Raw genomic sequence first — 27,635 nt, 5'->3', positions numbered from 1 at the left:
CCGACTTCTGTGCATGGGCTACGAAGTTTTAATTGCACTGTACATGCACGCCCGCACGTGGTATTTTGTGGAAGAGCCACACTCAAGGGGCCAAAGAGCCGCATGTGGCTCGCGAGCCGCAGTTTGCTGACCACTCTTAAGGGACATTGGCTTAGCCTCAGCATTGGCACCTTGTAAGGTTTGGGGTCATGAGTGGGTTTGCATTTTCATGTTTACTTTCCCTACTAGGTCTTTCTCTCCTGTGTACTATTAGGAAGGAAAATGAGGGGAGAGCCTGCCCTATGTCCATTTTGCTCACCCCTTCGTTTTCTCTGTTTTCAGATACCATGCTGCCAAAGGCACAGCTCCTGGTAGAACAGATTTGGCACCTGGCAGACCAGGTATGTTTAAGGACCCAGCAGCTGTTGGGGCAGGTAGTATGTGTGTGTTCTTTCTCCTGTATCTCACTCCAACATTGTCTCACCCCCTTTCCTCCTTAACTTCGAGTCTTTCTAAGTCTCCCCTAGATTTAGGGGTACAATTTCCAAAGCACCTCCAATCCCCTGAAGAGGCCTGAGCAGCCACCTGGCTCCTCTTGTGCCAACGAAGAATGTTTAAGCCCCAAACTTAAAATCTGAAATAGATGGGAATTATATCTTAAACAACTTGTAATTTCATGCCCCCTTCCTCTCTGTCTCTCTTTTAAAGATAATTACATCTTTATAAATCAGTCTCTTGCTGGCATGGTGTAGAATTGCAAAAGGAAAGAAAACATTTAAATAACTTTATTACTGATTACTTTGTGATTATGGCTATGTGGTTATTATGGAGTAAGTGGAGGCCCCCTAACCCCCCATTCATATGTCGAAGTTCTAACTCCCAAAGTGACTATATTTGGAGACAGGGCCTTAAAGGAGACAAATGAGATTAAATGAGGTCAAGAAGGTGGGGCCCTAATCTGATGGATCTGGCATCCTTATCAGAAGAAGAGATACCAGAGATTGATCTCTTTCTCTACATGTGCACAGAAAATAAAGGCCATGTGAGGCTACAGCAAGGCAGCTGTCTACAAGCCAGGAAGAGAGTCCTCACCAGAAAGCCACCCTGAAGGCACCTTGAGCTTGGACTTCCAGCCTTGAGAACTGCGTGAGATGAATTTCTGTTGTTTAAGCCACCCACTCTGGCTAATATAGTGGTCATTCTTTAGACACTAAGGATGAAAATCTCAAAGATTAAAAAGGAAAGCAAATTAAGACTCTAAGGGCCATTGTAATTCTTCTCCTATCGCCACCTATTGCCTGGAGTGAAAATATAAGAAGGGGAAACTGCTGAGCTTGCCAGTCCATATCATAAAGACGTATCTTGTTCTCAGGAGGGAAAGTTGGTATGTTTCAAATAAACCTGTTTTAGAAGCTGAGAGTGGACAGAAGAAGCTGATGGGAATTTTCCCTGTCCACTGGGTGACAGGGGCAGCTCTCAAATCAGTGACCGTGAAGGGTAAAAGAGGTTGGACTAAATGATCTCCTTCTTGTAAGACACAACTTCCAGGACTATATGGCCAGATAAAGGGAATAATTGGAGAGAGGAATGTAAGGGTACAATGGATTAATATGAGAGGCCATTCGAAGTTCTTTTGTCCTAAAACCTAACTGTTCTTGAAGGTTAGCTTGGAGGGCCTCAGGGAGAGGGAGGATGCCTTGCCAGTCTGCTTCATTTTGCTGCTCTGTGACAGAGGTGGGCAGATCACTTTGGGAAGAAATGTTTGCAGTGGGCCGGGAAGCCTATATCAGAATGCTGGGTGCTTATGTTGTTCAACTGATTTTGCAACAGAGACAGCTCCTAATAGCTGTCAGTTCAGCAGAGACACTGGCAGCAAATTGAGGGAAGGTGTGTCTGCACAGACTGCTATGTGGCAGTCAAGGCCGGGGATGGGCCCCCGGCCATGTGTTGGCTGTCATTTCAGGCTCCCTTTGCTGGAAATGTGTCTGCAGATGGAAAGGCTGCTGGGGGTGGGCCAGGTTAACACCAGGGCTCTCCAGGCCCCAGAGTCCCACCAGGGTTTGAGCCAGCGCCTTTAGAAGGGCCAGGAACCTGGTCGCTCCGAGAAGAGGAACTGACCTTTATCCAGCCCACCGCCCCACTGCAATCCCGACTTCCGAGGGTTTTCCGGTTCCCAGGGTCCCAGGCCCACTCACTCATATCAAGTTTTCCTGACCTGAGCTTTATGAAGTCTTTTTAATTCTTCCTGCTTAACCAGTTGTTTTGTTGCTTTTTCCAACTTCCTTCTTCTTCTAAGTGTCTTCCTCTCCTATAAAAACCAACAGAGAAGAAAAAATATATGTCTGAGAAAATGGGTTGAAACTGACAAAACACTGTCATAGGCTTCTGCCCCTGCAACCAAACCACCGATTAGCTTCTAGAACAATGATGTCCAAGAACCTCTGCAATGATGGGAATGCCCTGTACTTGTGCTGCCTAAATGTGGAAGCCACCAGCCACATGTGGCTTTGGATGCTTGAAATGAGGCTGGTGGGATTAAGAAACTGAATTTTGAATTTTATTTCATTTTAATGAGTTTGGATATAAATATAAATAGCCACATGTGGCTAGTAGGTGCTGGGTTGGGAAATGTGTGTGTGTGTGTGTGTGTGTGTGTGTGTGTGTGTGTCTTTGCTTGTGTGTTTGTGTGTGTGTTTGTATTTGTGTGTGTGTGTGTATTTGGGAGTGGCTTTATAGAGCACTGACTTGGTTCAGTTGAAGGAAGAAATCATACAAGAATTACACTCTTTTTTTAAAATATATTTTATTGATTTTTTTACAGAGAGGAAGGGAGAGGGATAGAGAGTTAGAAACATTGATGAGAGAGAAACATCAATCAGCTGCCTCCTGCACACTCCCTACTGGGGATGTGTCCGCAACCTTGACCGAATCGAACCTGGGACCCTTCAGTCCGCAGACCGGCGCTCTATCCACTGAGCCAAACCGGTTAGGGCAAGAATTACACTCTTTATAGGTGCTACCCTAAGGCCCAGGGATGATGAATCTGGGACACACACACACACACACACACACTCACTCACACACAAAGTATACTACCTGAAAACCAGTTAACAACTTCAAATAGTCCTTAGGTGGGGTCTACATTGCCCAATTAAATGCGGGAATAGAGGAGCATATCTAAATGAAATGAAAAGTTTTCGTGGCTGGAGAGAGGCATAAGATTACTTCTCTTCCCTGCTTCATTTAGTGACACAAACGCATCATGAATGTCACTGGGTTCTTTGTGTGCCTGGGCTTGAAAAATACAGAACATTCAAAACTGATGCATTTTAATTAGATGTCTGGCTCATGATGGTGTTATTTCCAGGTTTCAGACAGCAGAGGAAGGGGAAGTAGTGGTGTGGCCAGTTCCACACATGGAAAGTTCAGGAGACATTCTGGTTGGAGAAACAGCAGAGTATGATGGGGGGCCTCGGGCTGGGGAGCCTGCAGAGCTGGCATCAGTTCCTGACGAGCTGTGTGGGTGTAGCATGTCATACACTCTGCACGTCAGCATCCTCTTCAGTGATAAGAACAATTTAATACCTACCTTGTAGGGGTGTAATAAGGAATAAGTGAGATAAGGCAGGTCAAGCCCTTTGCAGAATACTTGAAAAGATATAGGATAGAAATTCAGTACCTACTATGATTTGTTTTATTATTAGCATATTATTATATTATACATTAGCATGATTAAAACATTTTACTAAAATATGATTTTTCAGCTATTATATGTGTATATGCATGTTGGAAGGAAACTTTGGCTCTGAGAACTCAAACTTATTCCATATCATATAATCTCTATTTCTAGGGGGGAACTTCCTGATGGACTGTCAATCTCTCTGAACAGAGGTTCTGGGACATTGGGGTGGGGGAACCGCTCTTTTAGGCAGCCAGGACCTTACTGGAAAGGCTGGGGAGGAGATCACTGGTAATTGTTATCCAGAGACTTTCCCACTCATTCTATGCAGAGTTGGTGCATTTACTCAACAAACATCTCTTGAGCTTACAACCTACTAACCTACATAACAAATCCCACCATTGATTGACTGTTATGTGCCAGACACTGTACTAATTACTTCACATGTATCATCTTAATTATCCCTCAAATTAGACTTATTTTATAGATTAAAAAAATCAAAACTCACAGACATTAAATAACTTGCCCAAGATGACACACAATTAGTAATTGGTAGAGCCAGGAGGCAAGCCCGGGTCACCTGAGTCCAGTATCCATATTTTCATATAGTCTGTTCTGCCTTTCCTGTGCCAAATACTGTGTAGGCACATCAAGGACTCCTGCTTTATAGTAATGGCAAAGTCTTCCCCTGAATTAAGACCATTTCATACAATTTCAAGGGAAGAAGCTTCGGCAGCATCACACTGTCTTAGCCCTTCCCAGCAGCAGAGGTGCCAAACCCCAGGGCTTTACCAAGAATCTGCAAAGTATAACCTAGAAGAGGAAAGGAGGTCCTTTACTGCTATTTATGAAAAGATATTGACATAGAAATGAGGATGATTCGTTAACATCCAGGGAGTCTCACGATAAGCCAGGCACAGTTCTTACAGCCTTGGTGATGGTGATGAGGATGCGGAGAGGAAAAGGAAGAGACTAAGAGCTAGAGAAGAAGAAGATAAAGGACAGAGAAAGGAGAACTCTGGCAGGACGAGGACAGCTGCCGGTCCCAGTCTCTTGGACCCAGGCATTGGTTTCAGGGCAGAGCAAAGGGAAGAGGTGGGGTGTGCATAGCCTGTCTCCAGTTTCCTATGCAAAGCTTCATTTGAGCTGATGGACTCTGTGCCACATATCTGGGGACACACCTATATGGGACAGAAGACATAAAATACCAGAGGGGGGTGCCTGGCCAGTGTGACTCAATGACTGAGTGTCGACCTATGCACCAGGAGGTCACAGTTCAATTCCTGGTCGGGGTACATGCCTGGGCTGCGGGCTCAATCCCCAGTAGGAGGTGTGCAAGAGGCAGCCGATCAATGATTCTCATCATTGATGTTTCTATCTCTCTCTCCCTCTCCCTTCTACTCTGAAATCAATAAAAATATATTGGGGGGGAACAGAGGGGGAGGAATTCTCTTGTTCCTTCACTGTGAGCCCTTGGGGAGTCCTTGGCCAGCTTTCCTTTCCATAAAAGCAGCCACATCAGAAGCAGGTGAAGCAGGCAGGTGAGGACTGGCGCTGTTCTGGGGCAGCAGGAGGACCAGGAGCTACCCGCAAGGCTTGCCCTACATATCATGGTCTCGCTATTTTGATGTGTTGGGGCCACTCCATTCTTTTCTCCTACGCAAACGTGTCAGGATGGCTGACGCTGGGGCCTCTGCCTCATTTGAATACAGAAGTACACTCTGGATCACTCAAAAAGAGGAAAAGGAAACCCCAGAAATCAAAACACACATAGAATTCATTTGTGTTGAGTAACAAACTAATCAGAGATGCCCCAAGTTACAAAATTAAGAGTCTATACATATTCTCTCATATTCGCTCATATTCTCTCTCTCTCTCTCTCTCTCTCTCTCTCTCTCTCTCTCTCTCTCTCTCTCTCTCTCACACACACACACACACACACACACACACACACACACACACTATGCCATGTCCCAGCCCCCTCCTGACTTGCTCCAGCCAAGGCCTTGTGGAGCTGGATCCTCTGAGCGACTTGAGATGATGCCAGAGTGCCTAGTGCCAGATATGGAAAAGTTGAGTCTAAATAAATAAATCCGGTTCTCTCCCTTTCTCCTCAGATCCTCTCTCTCCCAAAAGTAAACATGAACAGAGCACTGCACTGCGCCTCTGTCTGCCTGGGAAGCATTTTAGGTCCACCCGTTCAGCACCCCAACCCTGTGAAACTGCTCTGGCCCCGTGGATAGCAAACAACAGCGAGCCGTGGTCATGGGTGCGTGTGTCTGTGGGGTGACATACGGGGACATTTGGGGAGATAGAACAGTGTTTGTACTTTTTAAATCTGTGGGGATGGGAGTTGTTTAAAAGTGTTCTCTAGGAATATTAACGTTCATTAAGCAAGGAGGACTGCCATCTCCCCAGCCGGTCAGTGACGGGTCCCTTCCACAGCGGGGGCCCTCAGAGCATCCATACTTCCCTGCAACCGCGTGGTTCCTTTCTTTCCACATGTCTAATTAGAATAAACATAACATTTCCTACGCAGTCTGCCTCGGGTGCTGCTTAAATGAAGCTGTGCTCCCCCCGGGGAAATACGCATCCTCTTGCTGTAATTTTTCCAATAGTTAGTTTCTTGGACCACAAATTAAACCCACTTTTAAGAGCTGTAGTCACCAAATGGTTTCAAGGAAATACGTCTGTTTGCTTTCCCCTCCCCAGTTTTACATCTCTGAGAAAGGCAAGCCTATAAAAGTTAACAACAGAAAATAGAGATGATTCTTGGGGTACCCCAGGTAGAAAGAGCCATGTGCTGTCAGATGCAAGGAAATGTGATCCTTCTAATGAGCCCGCTGCAGCTGGAGCCCACATTGGGCCTGACGTCTGCAGGGTAAGCGGCCCCTCCAGCCAAGGCCCCCTTCGGTTTGCCAAGTGTGGTTACCTTTGACCGCAAGGAAAGCTGGGGATCAAATTCTTCTTCTGCCGAGGAGGAGGTGGTAGAAGAGGCAGCCCCTGTCACCTGCGCCCTGATGGGGACGGGCCTGGGACCTGAAAGGGGAACACAAGAACTCACTGAACTCCCAGCGTCTCCTCTTACTTCGTGACCCAAAGCTGCCTCTCCCCCCTCCCCTCTGCCCCGCTTCCCTCCCTCCCTGCCCTCCCCTCACTGCACCTGCCATGAGCAGGCGGAGGCAGTACCTAAGGGCAACTGAAAAGTTGGCCCTCCACGTTAATTACACTTCTGGGTCCCTGCCAAGAGCTTTGCAGCTCTTTCTTCGCGTCGAAAATAAAGGTATTATGCAGAAATCAATTAATTCCTTAAGCACCATTTATACCATGGGTTGCCTGAATGCGTTCAGAGATGAAATCTATTATTAAAATACTTGCCCAAAGTTAGCTGAGTTACCTAAATGCTTGTGTGTAAGGTTTGTTCTGCGGAGTAATTGCATGCAACGAAAGTCAGAGCCAGCCCTTAAACAAATCGCCTTTCTGCGGCTCACAGCATCTGGTACCCATTTTTACTACATGACATCTGCTCAGTGTAAAAGAGCTGGCGTCAGAATGTCTGGTCACAGAAAAAAAAATCCCAAATGTAATCAGAAGCAAAAGGACTCTAAGCCGAAGGTTTTATCACATAGTCTCATGCAACATAAATATTTCATTAATTATGGCTAAACAAATGCCACTTCTATTTTCCTAACGTGCAGATATTATCACATCACTGAAGTGATGATTCAAATGCCAGGAAAGGCCTTGTAAGATAGGGAGGGCTCAGCAACGCAGGGCCCACGGGAGAGCCGAAGTCGGGGTGGGGGGTTATGGCCAACTCTGAGCCAGAGGTAGATGGTTAGAGGCAGCCAGTGCCTGTGTCCACCAGAGTCTCTTTGGGATCTGGCTGGGAACCATGTGTGATCAAGTCTTCCAGGTGCCACGGGAGGCGTTTATTTTTCTCAGCAAGAACATCTGCCCCTCCTCATCCACCGGAAGCAGAGTTCATGATTAATATCTGGATGGACGCACTCTGGACACTGAATAGCAGGGCCTGCTAGGACTCCGTGATAGGAAATGTACTAATTTTTACTCTGCCATGGCAGCTTCCATCTGAATGGAAATACGGGCTGGGCAGAAAGGAAGGTGGAGAGGCAATCCCAAGCCGACTAAACATTCCCTCCAAGCTGCCTTTTCCTCTCCATAATGTTCAACTATTTCCCCCGGCGGGAGTGGCCAAGTTTTAAAAAATAAAAATAAGTTTAACCTCCAGGAGCACATTTACATATGCTGTTATTCAAAGAAAAATAGTGCAGAACATGTATATAATAACAGCCTCTCTGGGGAGGGAGTTAACTGCGTTCACTTTCATTGGCCAGCTGGGAAAGCTCAGGTGAAGATGACTCGGGAGCAGTGTACCAATGGGAGGAGGCAGTGGCAGTGGTGAGCTGAGACTGTTCCCCAGCCGCAGCCATAAATCACCCCAGGGTAATTCGGTCTGAGCGCATGCGCCTGAGGAATTCTCCTTTACCTCCCTGCGTGCTGGGGGATCGGGATTTTCTAACTTGCAGATTTGAATTACAAGGTTAGAAATGATCAACGTGAAGAGTCTAACACAGTGCCTGGTTCACTGGAGGCACTTCAGTAAATGTTATTGGCATCGGCAATAGCTGCTGCTTCACCATTCATTGATCGAAATGAACAATACTGCAATATTAGTAAAACTGCCCGATTCGCCTTCACTTAGTGGAAAATGTATAGTAACCTAAGGATGCAACGTTTTCTAACTCTCAAAAACAAATTTAATATTCCCATGGAATTGCATTTTGAAATCGAGGAGGAAATGTTCCCAAATAGAATGCATTTCTTAAACTTCTGGCAAAGTTACATAAAGTTATACAGGTGCCTCTGCATCTCTTCCCCTTTATGCTCTTCCATCATAGAACCATCATTCTAGGCATTCACTTGTCATTTGCAGAGTTTCACTCTGGCTATAACGGGACAACTCATTCCGGGATTGATCCCCCACCATGAAGCCCTAGAAGTCAAAGTATATGAAGCAGCTGTTTCCAGAAGCTGGACAGTGGGATGTGCAGAACTGTGATAAAGGTGAGAACAGAAGCAAATGAGTTAAGCTCTAGATCACAAATGCTTCCTCTGCCCTGGGGCACTTTTTTCCAGATCACAGCGCAAGTAGGAAAAACCTTAGCTGAGCACAGGTGATTCATTGGTTTGAAAAGACAGAGATGAGCTTTTGAGAGGGCTAGGCAGCTGGAATGTGTGAGGGAGAGTCCTGGAGAGGCGGGAACTGTGCAGAAAAAGAGCTTCAGAGATAAGCACAGAGGGCCCGTTAGTGTATTGCTTAATATGTAGATGCACAGAGAGAAACTGCATGAGGCTGGGCAAAAAGCCGCTGGGGAGTTATAGGCTAAATAATATCAAAAGCTTTTGCAGGACTGGGAAATGTTCACATCCCCCCACCCCCAGCCAGGGGCATTAGTAAAGATTATTACAGACTCACCTGGAGACGCTTAAAAACAAGCCTTGGGAGAAATAAATTGATATGCAAGTACTTTACTGCCTTTCCATACATTCTTTACTGCCTACTTAATATTCTTCAAATGAAAAAACAAAACCTAGACTCTGTGCACTGTAATAGTCACAAAATATAGCAGCCTAATCCTAACCCTCACCCTCACCCTCGCCCATCCTCATGCTTACAGGGCGTGGCACCCAATTTCACAGGGACCCTTCCAGACTGCACCCTCTGTAATTCTTCATTGGGCTGTTCATTGGTAACCTTTACTATATACTTTATAATAAACTGGTAAGGGTAAGTGTTGTTTTTTTAAAAAATATATTTTTATTGATTTCAGAGAGGAAGGGAGAGGGAGAGATGAGATAGAAACATCAATGATGAGAGAGAATCATTGATTGCTACCTCTTGCAAGCCCCCTATTAAGGATTGAACCCGCAAGCCGGACATGTGCCCTTGACCAGAATCAAACCTGGGACCCTTCAGTCCGCAGGTTGATGCCCTATCCACTGAGCCAAACCATCCAGGGCAAGTATTAGTGTTTCTGAGTTCTGTGCCATTCCAGCAAATTATTTAACCAAAGGAGGGGCGTGTGGTGAACCCCTGTTTATAACCAGTTGGTTAGAAATATAGTTGACAACCTGTAAGGATACAGAAGATTTGAGCAAACACTACTAATACATTTGTAGAACAACAACCCCCCAAGAACTGGAGAATACAGATTTTTCTTTTCTAGAGCCCATGGAACATTTACTAAGTTGGTGCTATGCCAAGCCATAAAGTAAGAATCAACAAAATTCAAAGGCCTGAAATCATGCATAGTATGTATTCTGACAGCAGTGAGATTAAGCTAGGAATCAGTAATAGAAAATAACACCAGGAATTTTCAAAATGAGATCGCCAGACGGGAAAGCTCAGGTGAAGCAATGCTTTTCTAGCAAACTATAGATCAAAGAAGAACTAAAAGTAAATTTAAACCGATGATTAAAAATGGCATAACAAAAGAACTAGATGCAGCTAACACAGTGGTTAGAATTAATCACTTGAGAATTAATGCTCTAAGTTCTATTTCAAGAAGCTAGAAAAAGAACTACCAATTGAGCCTAAAGAAACTAAAAGGAAAAAAATCAAGAAGAGATTATGAAAGACAATATAGACAAAGCAGAAATAAAATGGAAAAATTGTTTCTTTAAAAAGACAAATAAAATTGATAACCACCTAAGAAGAATGGCTAAGAAAAAAGTGAAAGAAAACACAAGTGACCAATATTTGAAATTAAAAAAATCCTACAGTAACTATTTTATGACAATAAATTTCAAAATTTAGATAAAATGGACAAGTTTATTGAAAAACATGATTTACCAAAACTGACATAAGAAGGAAGACAATCTGAGTAATTATACCTATTAGAGAAACCGAATCCATACTGAGAAACCACCCTCCAAAAAATTCTAGGCTCGATGACTTCATTTATGTCCAAATGTTTAAAGAAGAAATAATACCAGTGTTAAAAAAGAAAAACTCTTTGAGAGACTAGAGAAAAACAGAACACTTCGAAACTTGTGTTATGAAGCTAGCCTAAGTTTGATTAAAGAACTTGACAAGAAGCCTTAGCTGGTTTGGCTCAGCGGATAAAGAACTTGACAAGATATTGCAAGAAGGAAAAAATTCAGACCAATATCTCTCATGAGCATATGTGTAAAACTACAAAAAACAATTAGCAAATCTGACACAGTGATACATAAAGGATTATAAATGATGACCAAGTTGGGTTTACCCCAACAAGTCAGTAATGATTTAACATTTCCAAATCTATATAAAAATGTAATCAATATAATTCAACACATTATAGACTAAAGTAAAATAATATGATTATCTCAATAGAGGTAGAAAAAGCATTTGATCAAATTTATCATTACTATATATATAAAAAGCCAGCGTCACGACAGGAATGACAAGAGACCAGAACACCGCGAGGGGCTGGCCTCACCCCCCAGTGGGGACCCCCACCCCGACCGGGGGTGTGGCCAACCTACAAACTGCCTGTGGCCCCTTGCCCAGGTCAGCCCCGCCCCCCAGTGGGGATCCCCACCCCAATGGGGGCGTGGCTGGCTTGCAAAACACACCCGCTCCCAGTTGACCTCTCAGTTCCTTCCCCTCTGTCAGGCACCGACATCCGATGGTGAAAAGGGAACCGGGGGTGGGTGGCGGCAGGGGGCAGGGCTGGCTGTGGGCAGCCGGGGAGGATGGCCCTGATCACAGGCCAGGCCTAGGGATCGTATCCGCACATGAATTTCATGCGCTGGGCCTCTAGTTCATAATAAAAGCTCATAGTAAGCTAGGTTAAAGTGAAACATAATTCTATCAAAAGGAAAAGTTGCGTTTAATACATTTAGTAGAAAACATTTTATACTGCTTCAGTTTTTAAATTTAAATTCATTAGCCCTGGGTGGGTGGCTCTGTTGGTTGGAGCATTGTCCCATACACCAAAAAAGATTGTGGGTTTGATTCCTGGTTGGGCACATACCTAGGTTACGGGTTTGATTCCTGGTCAGGACGCGAATGAGAGGCAACCATTTGATATTTCTCACATCAAAGCTTTTTTCCTCTCTCTCTCTCTCTCAAATCAATAAACATATTCTCAGGTGAGGATAAAAACAAGCAAATGAGAGCACACAAAATAAACAGAGTTCTGGTTTCCTGCTGGAGGGGATATACATAGGTACGGTCATTGGAAAATGATCTGACAGTGTCTTCTACAGCAAACCACACATGCCTACTCCATGACCTACTCATTCCTCTCCCAGGTAGATACAGGGCAGGCAAAGTAGGTTTACAGTTGTGAGTATGCAAAACACAGAGTTGATTCTTGTATTATTATTTTCCATGAGAACAACAGTAACCCTACTTTTGCCCATCCCTGTACTAACAAAGCTTCTGTCTTTGAACAAACTTTAGGCAAGCTCCTCTGAGCGCCTTTCTTGACTCAACCTTCACCTTGGCTTATAAAAACTACAGACCCTCAATATAAATTATTTAGCCCACTCACTCCTTCCTACATTAAAAGACTTAAACACTGACATAGTTTCTGACAGCTCAAGGCTGCATCCCTAGGATGAGCCCAGCCCTGCTGAAAGTACTTGAGAAAACTCAAGGCTGACAAAAGAATTTACTGTTCTAGCCAACACCTTTGGACAGGCCCCTGGCGACCCACCCTTTCTTAGCGTTTACTAAAAAGGCTTATGCTTGAAAATCCTCGCTCTGTCCCTTTGAGATAATATATGTCTCCTACCACTCAGGAGTGTCTTTCTCAAGAACCTGAAAGCCATTCCTTTAAAATGCAATCATCAGGAAGCATAGGGCCTCTGTCTCCCAGTCTCTGTGGGAGGACAGAATCCCAACTTCAGTAATAAGCAGCTAACAGACACAGCCGGCACAGTCAGCATTTATACTGACCCACCCTTTGTAACTTTTTTAACTTCCCTGACTCTGCTGAGTCCCTGCTTGGCCCCTCTCCCTACTCGCTCATTCTCCCTATAAAAAACCATGCCTTCTCTGTGAAAATCAAAGCTGAGCCCAGCCGGTGTGGCTCAGTGGCTGAGCATCGGTCCATGAACCATGAGATCACCAGTTCGTTTTCCGGTCAGGGCACATGCTTGGGGGTTGCAGCTTGATCCCTGGTGGGGGGCATGCAGGAGGCAGCCAATCCATGTTTCTCTCTCACTGATGCTTCATTCTCTCTCTTCCTCTCTTTTTCTCTCTTTGAAATCAATAAAAACATATACTTAAAAAATAATAATGAAATAAAATCCTCCTTTAAAAAAAACCAAAGCTGAGTTCAGTTCATGCTAGACTCTCTTCCCATTGCAATAGTATATTACTAATTAACATCTGCCTCTACTACTTTAACTAGTATCTGGCTTTGTTTATCTTTGACAATAGCTCACAGAAAGGATATGTATGAGGGCTCAAAGCTGTATTACTCGAAATAAAAAGAAGTGAAAAGAACCTAATTAAGTACCCACCAACAGAATGCACAAATAAATTGTGGCATATTCATACAAGAAAATAAAAACGTAGCAATGGAAAAGAATGAACCACTGCTTTATATAACTATATGGATAAATCACACACACACACACACACACGCACGACGCACACATAATGTTTAATGAAAGAAGTCATGTACAAAAAAGTGGATACTTGTCTTAGTTTTCTAGTGTTGCAGAAGCAATAAACACACTGTTAGCAGCTTACAACAGCACCCATTTATTATCGCACAGTTGTGCAGGTCACAAGCGCAGGCACAGCTCAACGGGGTCACCTGTCAGTCTCTCACAGCGCTGCCATCAGGTGTCTGCTGGGCTGGCTTCTCCTCTGCAGCTCAGGGTTCTCTTCCAGCTCCTTCCGGCTGTTACAGAATTCAGCTCCTCCTCGGGCAGCACACAGACCCTGCTTTCTTGCTGGCTGTCAGCTGGGGTCGGGCTGAACTCCTGGAGGCCTCCCGTTCACAACATGACAGTTTACTTCTGTGAAGCCAGCAGGATCATGTCTTCCTCACGCTTCGAACATCTGACTTCAGGAATGGTTCAGTCCTTGTTAACAGCTCGCCAGATTAGGTTAGGCCTACCCACAGTAATCTCCCTTTTGATTAGCTCAAATTCAATTGGTTTGGAACTCCTATTACATTTGCAAAATCCCATAACCTAATCATGGGAGTGAAATCTATCAGATTTACATTCCCATCATACTCAAGAGGACAAGGTTATACCGGGCAAGTCCACCAGGGTGGGAAGAATTTTGCCTACCCCAACACTGACTGATTCGATTTTTATCAAGTCAAAAAACTATGGAAGTTATCTGCGATCATATAAGTCAGATGGTAAGTGCTTTTGTTTGGTGGCATCTGTATTTGGGAGGAAGCATGAGTAAGGCTTCTGAGTGCTGGCAATATTCTGTATCTTGATCTCTGAGGTGATTAGGCAAATGTACACTTTGTAAAAATTCATCATTTGTGCACGTAATATTTGTGTACTTTATTGTATGTATGTTATACTGCATTAAAAAAGTTTATGCAAAAATAAAAAAGGGAGTTTCTCAGCATGCCTACTTTTAATTATACACAAGAATAATAATTAGCATTAAAATTGTTTGTATAAAATAGGCACTGGTAAGTACTTGAAATCAGTTTATATCCTTAAATCATTTAAATACTCTGAGTTTATGTATAACTAGAGGCCCAGTGCAAGAAATTTGTGCATTCGGTGGGCTCCCTCAGCCAGGCCTGCACCATCTTGCTGTCCGGGAGCCCTCGGGGATGTCCCACAGGGAGTGGGCCTAAGCCAGGGGTGGGCAAACTTTTTGACTCGAGGGCCACAATGGGTTTTTAAACAGGACTGGAGGGCCAGAACAAAAGCATGGATGGAGTGTTTGTGTGAACTAATATAAATTCAAAGTAAACATCCTATCTAATAAAAGAGAAACATGGTAATTGGCGTATGACCGCTACCCTTCCCATTGGCTAATCAGCGAGATATGCAAATTAACTGACAGCCACGATGGCGGCCGGCAGCCAGGCAGCTTGAAACTAACATGAGGCTTGCTTGCTTCAGTGACGGAGGACTCCAACATTCCCCACCTGCTGCTGCAGGCCTCTGAGCTGGCAGTTTGAAACATAGTTACAAAAATAGAAGCTAAACAAAACCCCAGAAACCAGCTTTCAGCTAGCCGGGATCTCAGACCTGGAGTTGATACAGTGTTTCGAGATTATAGAACCTAAACAAACCAGATACCTGCTTTCAGGAGCAGAGGCCTAAGAGCTGGAGCCTCAGAGCTAAAGCTGGCCCAGAATAAAAAAAAAAAAGAAAAACCCACCAGCCTGAAAACAGCCCTCAGCCCCTCACCCAGACTGGCCAGGCACCCCAGTGGGGACCCCCACCCTGAAGGGTGTGTGACCAGCTGCAAACAGCCATCATCCCCTCACCCAGGCTGGCGAGGCACCCCAGTGGGGACCCCCACCCTGATCCAGGACACCCTTCAGGGCAAACCAGCCGGCCCCCACCCATGCACCAGGCCTCTGTCCTATATAGTAAAAGGGTAATATACTTCCCAGCACTGGGATCAGCTTGACAGGGGGCAGCGCCCAAACCCCCTGATCGCCCTGTGGCTCTGTGTGTGACAGGGAGCGGGGCCACAACCTCCCTATCCGCCCTGCTCTGTTTGTGACAGGGGAAGGTGCCCCAACCCCCTGATCAGCCCTGCTCTGTGTGTGACAGGGTGCGGCACCCCAACCCCCCCCCCCCACCCCCCGCCACGGGCCCTGCTCTGTGTGTGACAGGGTAGAGCCATAACCTCCCCATCGGCCCTGCCCTGAGTGTGACAGTGGCGGCGCCCCAACCCCCTGATCCGCCCTGCTCTGTGTGTGACAGGGGGCAGTGCCCCAACTCTCCTATCGGCCCTACTCTGTGAGTGACAGGGGGGAGCTCCTCAACCCCCTGATGGGCCCTGCTCTGTGCATGACAGGGGGTGGCGCCCCAACTCCCCAATCGGCCCTGCTTTGAGCCCAACCAGGGGCTGCACCTAGGGATTGGGCCTGCCCTCTGCCACCCGGGAGCAGGCCTAAGCCAGCAGGTCATTATCTCCCGAGGGGTCCCAGACTGCGAGAGGGCACAGGCCAGGCTGAGGGACCCCCCCCCCCACCCCGAGTGCACAAATTTATGTGCACTGGGCCTCTAGTCATTACATAAAAGGGTACGGTCTTTTTTTTTTTTTTTAGTTTTATTCATTTCAAACGGGCCAGATCTGGCCCACGGGCCGTAGTTTGCCCATGGCTGCCCTAAGCCATCAGTTGGACATCCTTAGCGCTGCTGTGGAGGTGGGAGAGGCCGTGAGCCCAGCTTCTGGCTGAGCAGTGCTCCCCTTATGGGAGCACACTGACCACCAGGGGGCAGCTCTTGAATCGAGCGTCTGACTCCTGGTGGTCAGTGTGCGTCATAGTAACTGGTCATTCCGTCGTTCGGTTGATTTGCATATTAGCCTTCTATTATATAGGATATTAATAGAAAGTTGTGTTGTAAAAATACAAAAAATTAAATTTCAGCTGGCTCTTAGTCAAGGGATCATAATTCAAGGTACTTCAATTTGAATGACTTTTGATAGTTTCTCACTTTCTATTTGAGTACTATTTTTTCTCTCCATTGCATGGAAGTATACAAGTTAAATATGGAGAGAGCCAAGTCTGTGTGTGTGTGTTGATCAGGGGTGGAGAAAAAGAAGAAAACTAATGAGTTTTATCTAATAGGGTAGATAAAATCTTAATATTACTATGATACTGACCTAAAATCATCTGAGAGAAACACAAAGATTTCTTATGAGATGGGCCCAGGCACCATTTCTAGAGCTGGTCAGCCTTAGGTTAATTCCATTCTCTATATTCCCATTCTGTTCCAAGCCAAAAAAGTGACACGATTTCCTGGTGAATATAAACAAATGTGGCTGTCCATAAATAAATCAGGAAAACACATTTACCCCAACTTATTATAATCAGCATATACAGAAATTATAGAGCAGCAGTTCTCTACCTATAGGTCGCCTAAGACCATTGGAAAACACATATGTAATTATATATTGTTTTTGTGATTAATCACTATGCTTTAATTATGTTCAATTTGTAACAATGAAAATAAATCCTGCATATCAGATATTTACATTATGATTCATAACAGTAGCAAAATTACAGTTATGAAGAAGCAATGAAAATAATTTTATGGTTGGGGGTCACCACAACATGAGGAACTGTATTAAAGAGTCTCAGCATTAGGAAGGTTGAGAACCACTGTTATAGAGGTATGAACTAAAGGCTAATCTTACCTATGAATTTGATGCAAAATCTTAAATATTAGGAAACAGAACAAAAAATATATTAAAATAATAAAACATCATGACTAAGTGGTATTTATTTCAGCAATTTAATGTATTATATAATTCATAGTAATCCAACTAAAAACAACAAATTTACACAATCATTTCAAAAGGTACTAAAATAATATTTGCTAAAATTCAACATCCATTTGAGATGAAAACTAGAGTTGACCCTGTTAGAGGCACCCACCACCTACCTATGCTGTGGAAATTTGGCACATAACTTAAGTAGGTCCTCCAAATTTTTGAATTCCCATTCACCAGTTGACTCTTGAACAACACAGGTTTGAACTGCTTGGGTCAATTAACAAAAAATCTGCATATAAGTGAACCTATACAGTTCAAACATTATTCAAGGGTCAACTGCACTTTTTTTTTTTATATATTTTATTGATTTTTTTTTTTTTTTACAGAGAGGAAGGGAGAGGAATAGAGAGTCAGAAACATCGATGAGAGAGAAACATCGATCAGCTGCCTCCTGCACACCCCACACTGAGGATGTGCCCGCAACCAAGGTACATGCCCCTGACCGGAATCGAACCCTGGACCCTTCGGTCCGCAGGCCGACGCTCTATCCACTGAGCCAAACCGGTGTTGGCAACTGTACTTTTAATAAAATATGATTAGTTGATTATTTCCTTGAAATGATTAAATATATCTGGGTCAATCCAGGAGCCAGCATAATGCTTAAATGGGAAAACATTATTTTCATTAATGAGATGCCTTCTCATTAAAGTTAGGAATGTAATAAGGAAACCATTATCACTTTTTTAAAAAATATGTTTTTATTCATTTCAGAGAAAGGGAGAGGGAGATAGAAACATCAATGGTGAGAGAGAATCATCAATTGGCTGCCTCCTATATGCCCCTTAGTGGGGGTAGAGCCCACAACCCGGGCATGTACCCTGACTGGGAATTGAACTGTGACCTCCTGGTTCATGGGAGGACGCCCAACCACTGAGCAACACTGGCTGGGCCATTATCACAATTTTTATTTAATATTGGTTCTGGAGATTCTGGGAACCAAAGAAACTAAGGAAACAATAAATTAGAAGCACAGAACTTCTAAAACAAGCAGTAAAATTATCATTATTTGCACAGGCTATGATTGTATATTTTGGGGAGGGCCCAGAACTCACTGTAAGATTTCTACAAGCAAAGATAATTCAGCAAAATAGATAGGTACAAAATAACTATACAGAAATCAACAACTTTCATATACACAACCAAGAGTAGCAAGATAACATGGAAATATCCTATTTACAATAGCAACAAAAACTAAACATCTAATATCTAAATGTGTAATAATAAACTTAACAATAAATATCCAAAAGCTATTCGACATAAAGTTCAGAATGTCCCTGAGAATCACAATAAAAGATATGAACAAATAAAAAAAAGACAGTTCCTATCATAAGGTTGTAAATTCTTTCAAGTTAGTTTGTAAACTTAACTCAATCCATACAAGTACTTGTAGGATTTTTTTGGTGGAAAACATAGACAAACTGATGCTAAATTCATATAGAATACAGAACAAGCAAGAAGAGCCAGACAATGTTTAAAAGAGAAGAACAATAATGGAATACTCTTTCTACCTGATAGTATAATACACAGATATATATATATATATTTATTAAATTAATTAAAACAGTGTGGGACTGACACATAACGGACAACTCAATAAAATATAATAGATGGCGTGGAAATCAGTCCAAGTACAGGGATTTGATATATGATAAAGATGTCATCTCACAGAAGAGAGGAAAAAGATGAATTATTCACTAAATTATTTTAAGATAACCAGGGAGATATATAAAAAAATAAGGTTGGATCTTTTGTCTCATATTTTACGGGTATACTAGGAAGAAAATGTAAATATTTAAATGTAAAAAAATTTAAAAACAAGAGACTAAAAGAAACGGTAAGAAAATTCCTCTGTAAACTTGGATGAAGCTTTTTCTGAACTATTATATATAGCCCAGAAGCCAGAAAGTGAGAAATTGCTTACAACTACTAGATAAAAATAAAAATTTTATATGACAAAACCACCATAAACCAAGTTAAACACTAACAAGAAACTGGGAAAAGTATTTATAATTCAAAAGGCTAAATTTTCTATCTACCAGAGTCCCTTCATATCCTTAAGAAAAATACCAACAACCCAACAGAAAACTAGATAAAGAACAGAAACAATAGTTCACAGAAAAGGAAATATAAATGACTATGACAAGATGCTCAATCAGATTGGTAAAGATTTTTTTTTAAAAAAGGGCGGGGGATTGGGTAATAACCGTTTAGTGTCAGTATAGAAACAGCACTCTCACACTCCAACACCCCTTTGATGGAGGACAATTTGGCAAGATCAAAATTCTCAATTCACATGTCCTTGTTCCAACATTTCCATTTCTAGGAATTTACCCTGCAGATAAACTCACGCATGTGCCAAATGACCTAAGTTCTTAATTATTGTGCACTGTTTGCCATAGCAAAAGTCTTGACATGACTTAAACTTTCCATCATGGGAGACTGGCTCCATCAATTATGGTGCATGTGCACAACGGAATACCGTGTCGCTATAAAACAAAGCTCTTTATGTACTAATATGGAATGACCTCCACAATAAAACCAAAAGTATAAAAAAAAGTGTGTCCAATATGCCAGTATGCTACCATTTGTGGGGGGAAAGAATATAATATGCACATTTGCTTGTGTGTTTATAAATTCTACCTGAAAGGAAGCCCAAGAGCCTGACAATAACATCTGTCACCAGTGGTAGGATCTCATGGCCCCAGGACAGGCAAGGGAGAAAGGACATCCTGTGCCTGCTATTTCGAGCCATGTGGATTTTGTGTATTATCTACACAGAAATGCACAACACATTAAAGTTTATGATGGGATAAAAGGGTGCAGTTATATTTCAGCCTGTCCATGCTTACATCTGAGCTTGGCTGAAAATGCACTCTCTTGTTAATCTACAGGGCGTCTCAAAAAATGTGCACACACTTTAATAGCTGCTAGCTCAATTTTGAAAATGAAATGCCTTTATAATTATTCAAAGTGCATTTTTTGCGGGGGGGGACACTCTATATATAGCTTTTTGACTAAGGCATCACACAGATAAATAATTTTTTGCTTGAAAACCTAAGTTCCCAAATAAGAGTTAAATAAGAAAATAAAAAATAAAAAAAAAAAAAAAAAAAAAAAAGAAAAACAAAGTTGCTCAACAATAGGAATAGTAGAATCAGTTTGGTTTAACCCAGGGGTCCTCAAACTTTTTAAACAGGGGGCCAGTTCACTGTTCCTCAGACCGCTGGAGGGCCGGACTATAGTTTAAAAAAAAACTATGAGCAAATTCCTATGCACACAGCGGCGGCAAAAACACCCGGCGGGCCGGATAAATGTTTTCGGCGGGCCGCGTGTGGCCGCGGGCCGTAGTTTGAGGACCCCTGGTTTAAAGCAATCAAACAAGTATCAACAACAAAAACAGAAGCCATGTGAATGTTTAAACTGTCTCAAAGATATATACCAAAACTTCGTTGAGGAGGAGGGGATGCGAGAATACATTACTGTTTTTGTTTTTAAGATATTTCTATATTGTTGAATTATTCAGATTATTTAATGTATTAATTTTATAATTTGAAAAATTATAAATAGATTTAAATCTAAAAAGCCTAAGGTTCAGTTGGTAACCAACATGTTTAAGCTAGTAATAAGAAATACAAGTTTAAAAGGCACCATTAAGAAAAAACTTTTTTCCGTTAGAGTTTACATCCAATAGTATTTTGAAGCACCATTTTTGGACCAGTAAAATAGCAATATTTAAAATATGTAATACTCGATGCAGAGTGTGGTGAAAAGGTACTTTCATACATTAATGGGGGAATATAAATTGGTACCTTTCCCATGTTTTAATTGAAATTTACAACCCACAGTTGTAAGAAATAACACAGAGAGATCCCATGCATCCTTTACCCATAGGTCCTCTTTTAAAGAGCAATTTGTCAGAGTAAGTGGAGAATCTTAAAAGTATTCACATTTTCATTCCACTTCTTGGAACCTATCCTAAAAAAATAATTCAAAGGAAAGAAAAAGCTATATGCATAAAAATGTCCACCCAAGACCATATAAAAATATAAATATGTTCATATATATAATTTATACATACATATATATCTATAAGTTAAACCATAAAGAATCAGTTCATTAAATAACATAACCACTAGATAGAATATTTTATAGCCATTAAATCACATTTATGTAGACGATGAGGCAATTGGCTTAATACCTATAATATAATGTTTAATTTAAAAAGGCACAAAATTTTATGCCCAACTTAGTAAAAAATATGCATAGATGGACAATAAGGGAACACGGTGAATTTCTGGTTAACTCTCTCTTTCAAAACTTCCTATCACATAATTTCAAATCTAATTGTTTCATATTTTTTCAAATTTTTCAAATTCCAGTTTCCTACTTTTGTCAGACTTTAATTTGAGGAGCAAGACGAGGTGAAAGATGCTGGGTATGAACCCAATAATGTTAACTAACTGCCGGCATGAGCTGCGGACCTGTGTCACTTACTTGCATCTGGCTCTGGAGGAGGCGGGGCCCTCTGCCCCAGCCTCGCGCTGTCCACAGGCTGCACCTTCCCCTTGGGGATGCTAAAGAGGTCACGGAAGTCCTTCCTTTGCCTGGATTCTTGGAGGGAACCCTCAGAAGATTTGTCTCTGAGTCTGAGGGAGGAAAAGAGTGCGATTTTCCTCTTTGGAGTCCTAGGAGCATCCGGAAAGGTCTCTTGCAAACTCACTTTCTCCAGCAGTTTGGGGACATCTTCCATCTTGCTGCAGGGTGGGGACGCCAATCCAGGAAACATCTTGGAGGGCCGGTTGGGCAGACTGTGGGTGCAGAGGGCAGGGTCGGGAAGGCCAGGGGTGGAGGGCTGGGCAGCCCTGACAGGCGGGGTGCCCAGGGAGAAGAAGGCCGAGGCCCTGCTGGCCATGTCTCTCCCAGGGGACTGCTGGTCCCAGTCTTTATTGCCACTGGGTTTCCGAAGGCTGAAGGATCGCGCGCAAGCCTGCGGCGGGCTGGTGGGCAAAGCCCTGGATTCTGGCTTGGCCCAGGCCTTCCTCCCGCCTTCGGAGTTGGAGAGGAGGGGCTCCAGGAGGGCCCTTCGGAGGGCATTGGTAATGAGTCTCAGCGGGGACCTGGGTGGAGCCACGCTTCGCTCCTCTGGAGTCCTTCCAGCGGGGGTCCCCCTCTTCTCCGGAGCCTCTGCCTGAGCTGGCAGGGTCTCTCTCTCCGCCCGAGGGAGCACCAAGGGGCAGACTGGCTTCCGCACTCGGCCTCCTCTACCATTCTCGGCACTTTTCTGGGAGGGTTGTGGCCCGGGTTCCAGGCGCGAGCTCTGGGGGTTGAAGTCATTCCAATCCAGCAACTTGCTCTTCTGCTCCTGGGTGAGGGCCAGCTTCTTCAAGCCCAGCTTCTTCCCCTCTGCCAGCTCGGACCCACCTTTCTCTCCCGTCTGGGTCTGGGAGCCCCTATGCCCTTCTCCGGAGCCCCCGGCAGCCCTAGGAGACAGCTCTTGGTCTGGCGAGCACCCGCCCTTCCCTCCAATGGGGTGTGGGCCTCTGTGGGTGCCGCTGGTGTCCTGACAGCCATTGGGAGCCATCGCTGCAGGGCTGGGGGTCCCGGGGCTGGCGAGGCCCTCTCCACCCGGCCTCACCAGGCAGAACTCTGTCCGCTCCAGCACCTGGCCGTGCGGCAGGTAGAGAGGGATTTCGCTGGGTGCTCCGTGGGCCCTGGCTCGCCTCAGGAAGATTGGGGTGGAAGGACTGAAATGACCTCTTGAGACCTGCGGGGCAAAACATAGCCGTGATTTCAAAATTGCCAGCGTGTATCTATATGGGGAAGGCACACCTCAGTCTATAGCCCCCTCCCTCCCTGTCTCCAGTCGAAAAGAATTCTGCCTGGAATGACTGATTTCTGAGGGCAGCTCTTCACTCAGATGGCTACCCTGGGGCCTGCTGGGGTCTGCCTGGAGCCCCCGTGTCAGCATGGGCCGAAGGCTTTTCTGGGTCTTGGGTCAGGTGGGTAGGAAGCCAAAGGTGAGGCACAGGCATTGGCCAGCTCCTGGGCCCGTGACGGAAGGGCGGTCAGGCACAGAGGGGCAGGGTGCCCCAGGGCTTGCTCAGTCATGTCCCTACTAATGGGCACCTCCATCCACAGATGTGTTCCTCCAACTACCCGAAACCAAGGCTTCTTCCTCCGCATGGCGCCTCCTGAAGGAAGGGGAGAGCTACCTTTCGGGGGGTGTGGGGGGTGTTGGGGGGGAGGCTTGTGGGGTAGGATGGCCATGAGGACTGTCCAGTGCCTTTTCTAAGCCTGACTCCTGCCTGCGCGGCTGCTAAAGGGCTGTTGCCAGCAGGCAGGGCAGGGCCTGTGGCAAAGGGAACCCACAGGGGGGCCCAGGAGGGCAGGGCCCAGAGAGCAGCTCCGCAAGCGCATGGGCCCGGCTGTCCCCTGCTCTCTGGTCCCCCGGGCCTGGAGCAGGGTCTGCAGGTCAAGAGGCCTGACACGGACTCCTGGTGAAGGAATGAGTCCAAACCTCTGTTTTCGGTGACGTCATGTTTGAGTCCAGGGAAATGTTGCCTCCAAGGTTCTCAGCTCCTCCCCAAGGCACCCCAGGGTCTGTGCCTGCTCCTCGGCCCCTGGGGGGACCACTAGGGCCCAGCATGTGTCCTAGCATCTCTGTGCCCCACAGCCCAGCCCAGGCGCCACACCCCGTAAAGTCTGCTGAGTGAGCGAGCCAGTGGCTGTGTGTGTGTGGGGGGGGGGGGGGGGAGAGGGGGCTGAGAAGTAGCAGGTGAGCTTCTATGGAAGGGACTCGGGAGGGGGCCGGGGCGGGCTCTTGGCAGAGCATCTCTGGGCCCTGGCTCTGCGCGGAGTACCTGGTGGTGCTGAGTGTGGAAGTGGGAGGAGTAGAGGCAGCTCACTCTCCCACTGGGGGGGGTGCTTACCTGAGGTGGGGGGGAACCCCCCAGAGCACTGCCTGGGACACTGCCTGAGGAGGACGCGGGGGAGGATGAGGCAGAAGACAGGGAGGAAGGAGACACGGAAGGGGACGCTTCTCTGGGCGGCGACACAGTTCTCGCGCTGTTCACCGGCATGGAACCTGCCAAGGAAAGATGCGCTCTGCATTACAGAGGGGCCGCGGCCTCACGTCCTCAGGGACAGAGGAGGCTGTCAGTGACGCCCCGACCCTGTAAATGCAGAGGGAGGAAGACCTCAGAGGTGGATTTGGGCCCGATGCCACGGACGGGGGAGGAGGGACGGTGTAGACGAGGCAGTGCCTGTGGAGGAAGGGGTCCCAGGGAGGGGAGCCTGAGAACCATGTGCTTCCCACCCACGTGAGGTTGCTTCCTCCTGGTGAGACAGGAAGCCCGGTGTTTCTTAGAAACGGACACAGCCGCCCCGGTTCCCCTAAAGCCACGTGGCTGGAGGCTGGGGCTCAGGCAACAACCCGCCCGAGGCCTCCGCCCACCGTCAGCCGGGCACAGACCGGGCAGGCGCCACTGCTAATGCAGCTGCTCTTCCGCTCCCTGTGCGCCAGCGGCCCTCGGAGGCCATGGTCGGCCCGAGGTTTTAAGAGAACACAGGGAGGGAGGTTATCGTGAGCATCAGCTCATTGGAAGCACATGGAGTGAGGCTCGTGCCAAGCTCCTGCTGGTCAGGGACGATCCTGGCAGGGGACGCGCTCTGAGCAACAGGAGGAAGGAGTGCGGCCGAGGCCCAGCCTCACTCTGACTGTGGGAGCTGAAGTCAATTAGGACAGTGACAGCAGAATCTTGACAGTTGTGGTCTGTGGGGTCAATCCTGTTCTCTCTCGCCATCTCTCATGAGTGCACACATGCTCACATGCACACACACACACACATGCACACCCACATACACACACATGCACACACACACACTCACACATACGCACACGCACTCACACACGCATGCACTCACCCACACTCACGCACGCACATACACTCACACCACACTCACACGCACACACACACAATCACACACACACACGCACACCCCCCACACTCACGCACGCACATACACTCACACCCACACTCACACGCACTCACACACACACAATCACACACACACGCACACACACACCCAAACTCACACACACACAATCACACACACACGCACACACACACCCCCTAGGAACCTGAAATCTGAAACGGCGAGCATTTTGTTTCCATATTGAGCCATCTCAGTAATATGCCCTCAAAGGGGCTCAGAAAATCCGTGCTCTGTTTCTGACTTGCCCACACAGCGTCTGACCTGTGGGCCCAGCCAGCTCTCCCTCAGACCCTCCCAGGACCGCTGTCTCACTACCCACTCCTGCCGGCTCCTGCTGACCCTCCGGGTGTCCAGCCTTAGATTTCAGCTCGCTTCCTAACTCACACAATCCTCCGGCCTCGGTTTCCCCAAAGTTTTGGGGAAGAGGCTCCTCCTCTGGGACCCACCCAGACTCGGCCGAACCCAAGCCCTGAGCGAAGAAGCATTCCTTTGAGACCGTTTTCACAGCGGCCCACACGGGGTCCAGCATTCCCTCCTGCTCTCCTCACACGCAACTGCAAGCCTGTCAGAGCCGCATCCCAGGCCGGGTGCGGAGAAGGTGGCCCGCACACACGCATGGTGAGCGAGTTCCCAAAGGGAAGCCTCCAGAACTCGTCAGGGGGAAGGTAACCCAGGGGAACAGAGCTGAGGTGGCAGGAAGGAGCTGCTGGGGAGAAAGACCGCCGGCTGCCAGGAGCTGCCGCGGGGGAGGCCGCTGGCCTCTTACCCAACCCCCCATCTCAGCCTGCGGACCTCCATCCCAGCCCACAGTTAGATGGTTCGAGCCTAAAAAGGCAAAAGTTGTGAGTCAGTTGTTGCCTTGTTTCCTGGGCCCAGCTTGCCAAATTCCTGCCAAATTCCTTCTCCTCCTCTTCCTCGCCCCCTCATTCTCCTCTCTCTGCCACCTTCTGACTCAAAGTCCCCTCAGCTCAACACACTGCCTTTGTGTTCCCCCGGGGAGCTCTCCCGGGACCTTCTGACACAGAGCCAAGGGCACCTGGGCTTGGTTGCCAGGAAGGCCTTGGGGTTCACAAGGTCATGACCTGGGAGCTGCTTCCTCTCTTTTTCCTTCCTCTAATCCCCACCTTCATCCCCGCTAGTGGGGACTCTCGCTGCACACATGTCCCTCACGCTCTGTCTGCAGGAGAACGTGGGGAGGGCTGGACGAGGTGGGGTGAACAGAGCACCCGCCATTCCAGCTGCTGCTTGGGGGGCGGGGGTTGCTGTGCGGGAGAGGAAGGTGAGGCCAGAGCAGAGCTGAAGGTGACAGGGAATACACCGCCCCAGGTGGCTGATGTCTTTGGGTTCCCTCAGACAATGGTAAAGGGGAGCCTGGAACCCCACCTCCTTTACATCCACACCAGCTGCCGGACACTGAGCAAGTCTCTTAACCCCCAGTTTCCTCAAGAAATCTACTGCTGCGTCAGGGGAGGCTGAAGGAATAAAATGAGATAAAAAGAGATGCCTAGTGCAGGATGCAAAAATCACACAGAACTAGGAATTCCATCCCTTTCCCCACGCACACGGGTGGTGTCCAATAAAAACATCGCCGAACGCTAACCCTTCCCAGAGGGGGCTGCACACCCTCATGGACCCCACAACTCCTCCTCCTCAACTCATTAACACCTGGCATGGCCCAGGCCGGGCTGCCCTGCCCTGTGCAGGCCCCTTGCAAAGGGGGTCGATGAGCCTGTGCTACAGCCCCACATCCCATCTGGACCAGGGCCTCTCCTCTGGGCCCTCTGGCATTGGTGACCTTTCCCCTTGATCCCAGTGGTCATTCTTGTGAACATGGCCAGCGGGGGTGGGGGGGTGGGGGGGTGCTGAGGGCAATCACACAGAACCAGCCTTTTCAGGGCAGTGAGTGGACAGAGGAGGTGGTGCCCCATATTCTGCTCCTACTATAGCACCAGCCTTGCCCATTGGTGTTTCCTCTTGGGCAAAATGAAAATGACCAAAAAGATAGCTCAAGTGGCTTTTAGCTCTGGGGATTTTTAAAAAGGCTGGGACCGCAGCGGGCAGCTTCCAGAATGCTGAACTCAGCCTGGCTCAAATCCTCCCCAAGCCTTGGAGCGCCCTCTAGGCGTGGAGCCTGAGCAGGCCTAAACCATGTGCTTCATCTGTGCCTGCCCTGGGCCCAGCCTGCTTGTTCCCTGGTTTGGTCATTCATTTTTCACTCTTCATTCATAAGTTTGTTCAGAAGTTGGTTCATTCATTCATTCATTCATTCAGCAAGGAAGGACTTGGTGCCTTCTTTGGGCCAGGTTCATGGTAGGCACCCATAGAAATGGTTTGAACTCCAGGCCTGCTCTCAAATCAGCTACCTATACCTGTTATTTCTGGGATCACTAAAGACAGGGCTGGGGTCTCCAGGCTGTGTCTCCTCCAGCAGCCTGGCCCTACTGGGAGGGCCCCCACCAG

At 46.4% G+C, this 27,635-nt stretch overlaps 1 protein-coding gene across 12 annotated transcripts in view; it reads right to left on the bottom strand.

Annotated features, from left to right (window-relative positions):
* Positions 1-27,635, bottom strand: part of MICAL2 (microtubule associated monooxygenase, calponin and LIM domain containing 2) — a 207,327-nt gene that overhangs the window by 22,641 nt on the left and 157,051 nt on the right. For all 12 annotated transcript variants that reach the window (XM_036325407.1, XM_036325410.1, XM_036325406.1 and 9 more), the window contains 4 exons: positions 24,110-24,264; positions 21,675-22,944; positions 6,591-6,697; positions 2,195-2,287 (listed from right to left, as the gene is read on the bottom strand). In XM_036325407.1, the coding sequence (XP_036181300.1) occupies positions 2,195-2,287; positions 6,591-6,697; positions 21,675-22,944; positions 24,110-24,264 (1,625 nt within the window). The remainder of the gene's footprint in view (positions 1-2,194; positions 2,288-6,590; positions 6,698-21,674; positions 22,945-24,109; positions 24,265-27,635) is intronic.

Source organism: Myotis myotis, unplaced genomic scaffold (assembly GCF_014108235.1).
Source record: "Myotis myotis isolate mMyoMyo1 unplaced genomic scaffold, mMyoMyo1.p scaffold_m19_p_10, whole genome shotgun sequence".
NCBI classification, from domain to species: domain Eukaryota; kingdom Metazoa; phylum Chordata; class Mammalia; order Chiroptera; family Vespertilionidae; genus Myotis; species Myotis myotis.
Note: the sequence above shows the minus strand (reverse complement) of the source record. Positions and strands in the feature narration are given on the sequence as shown.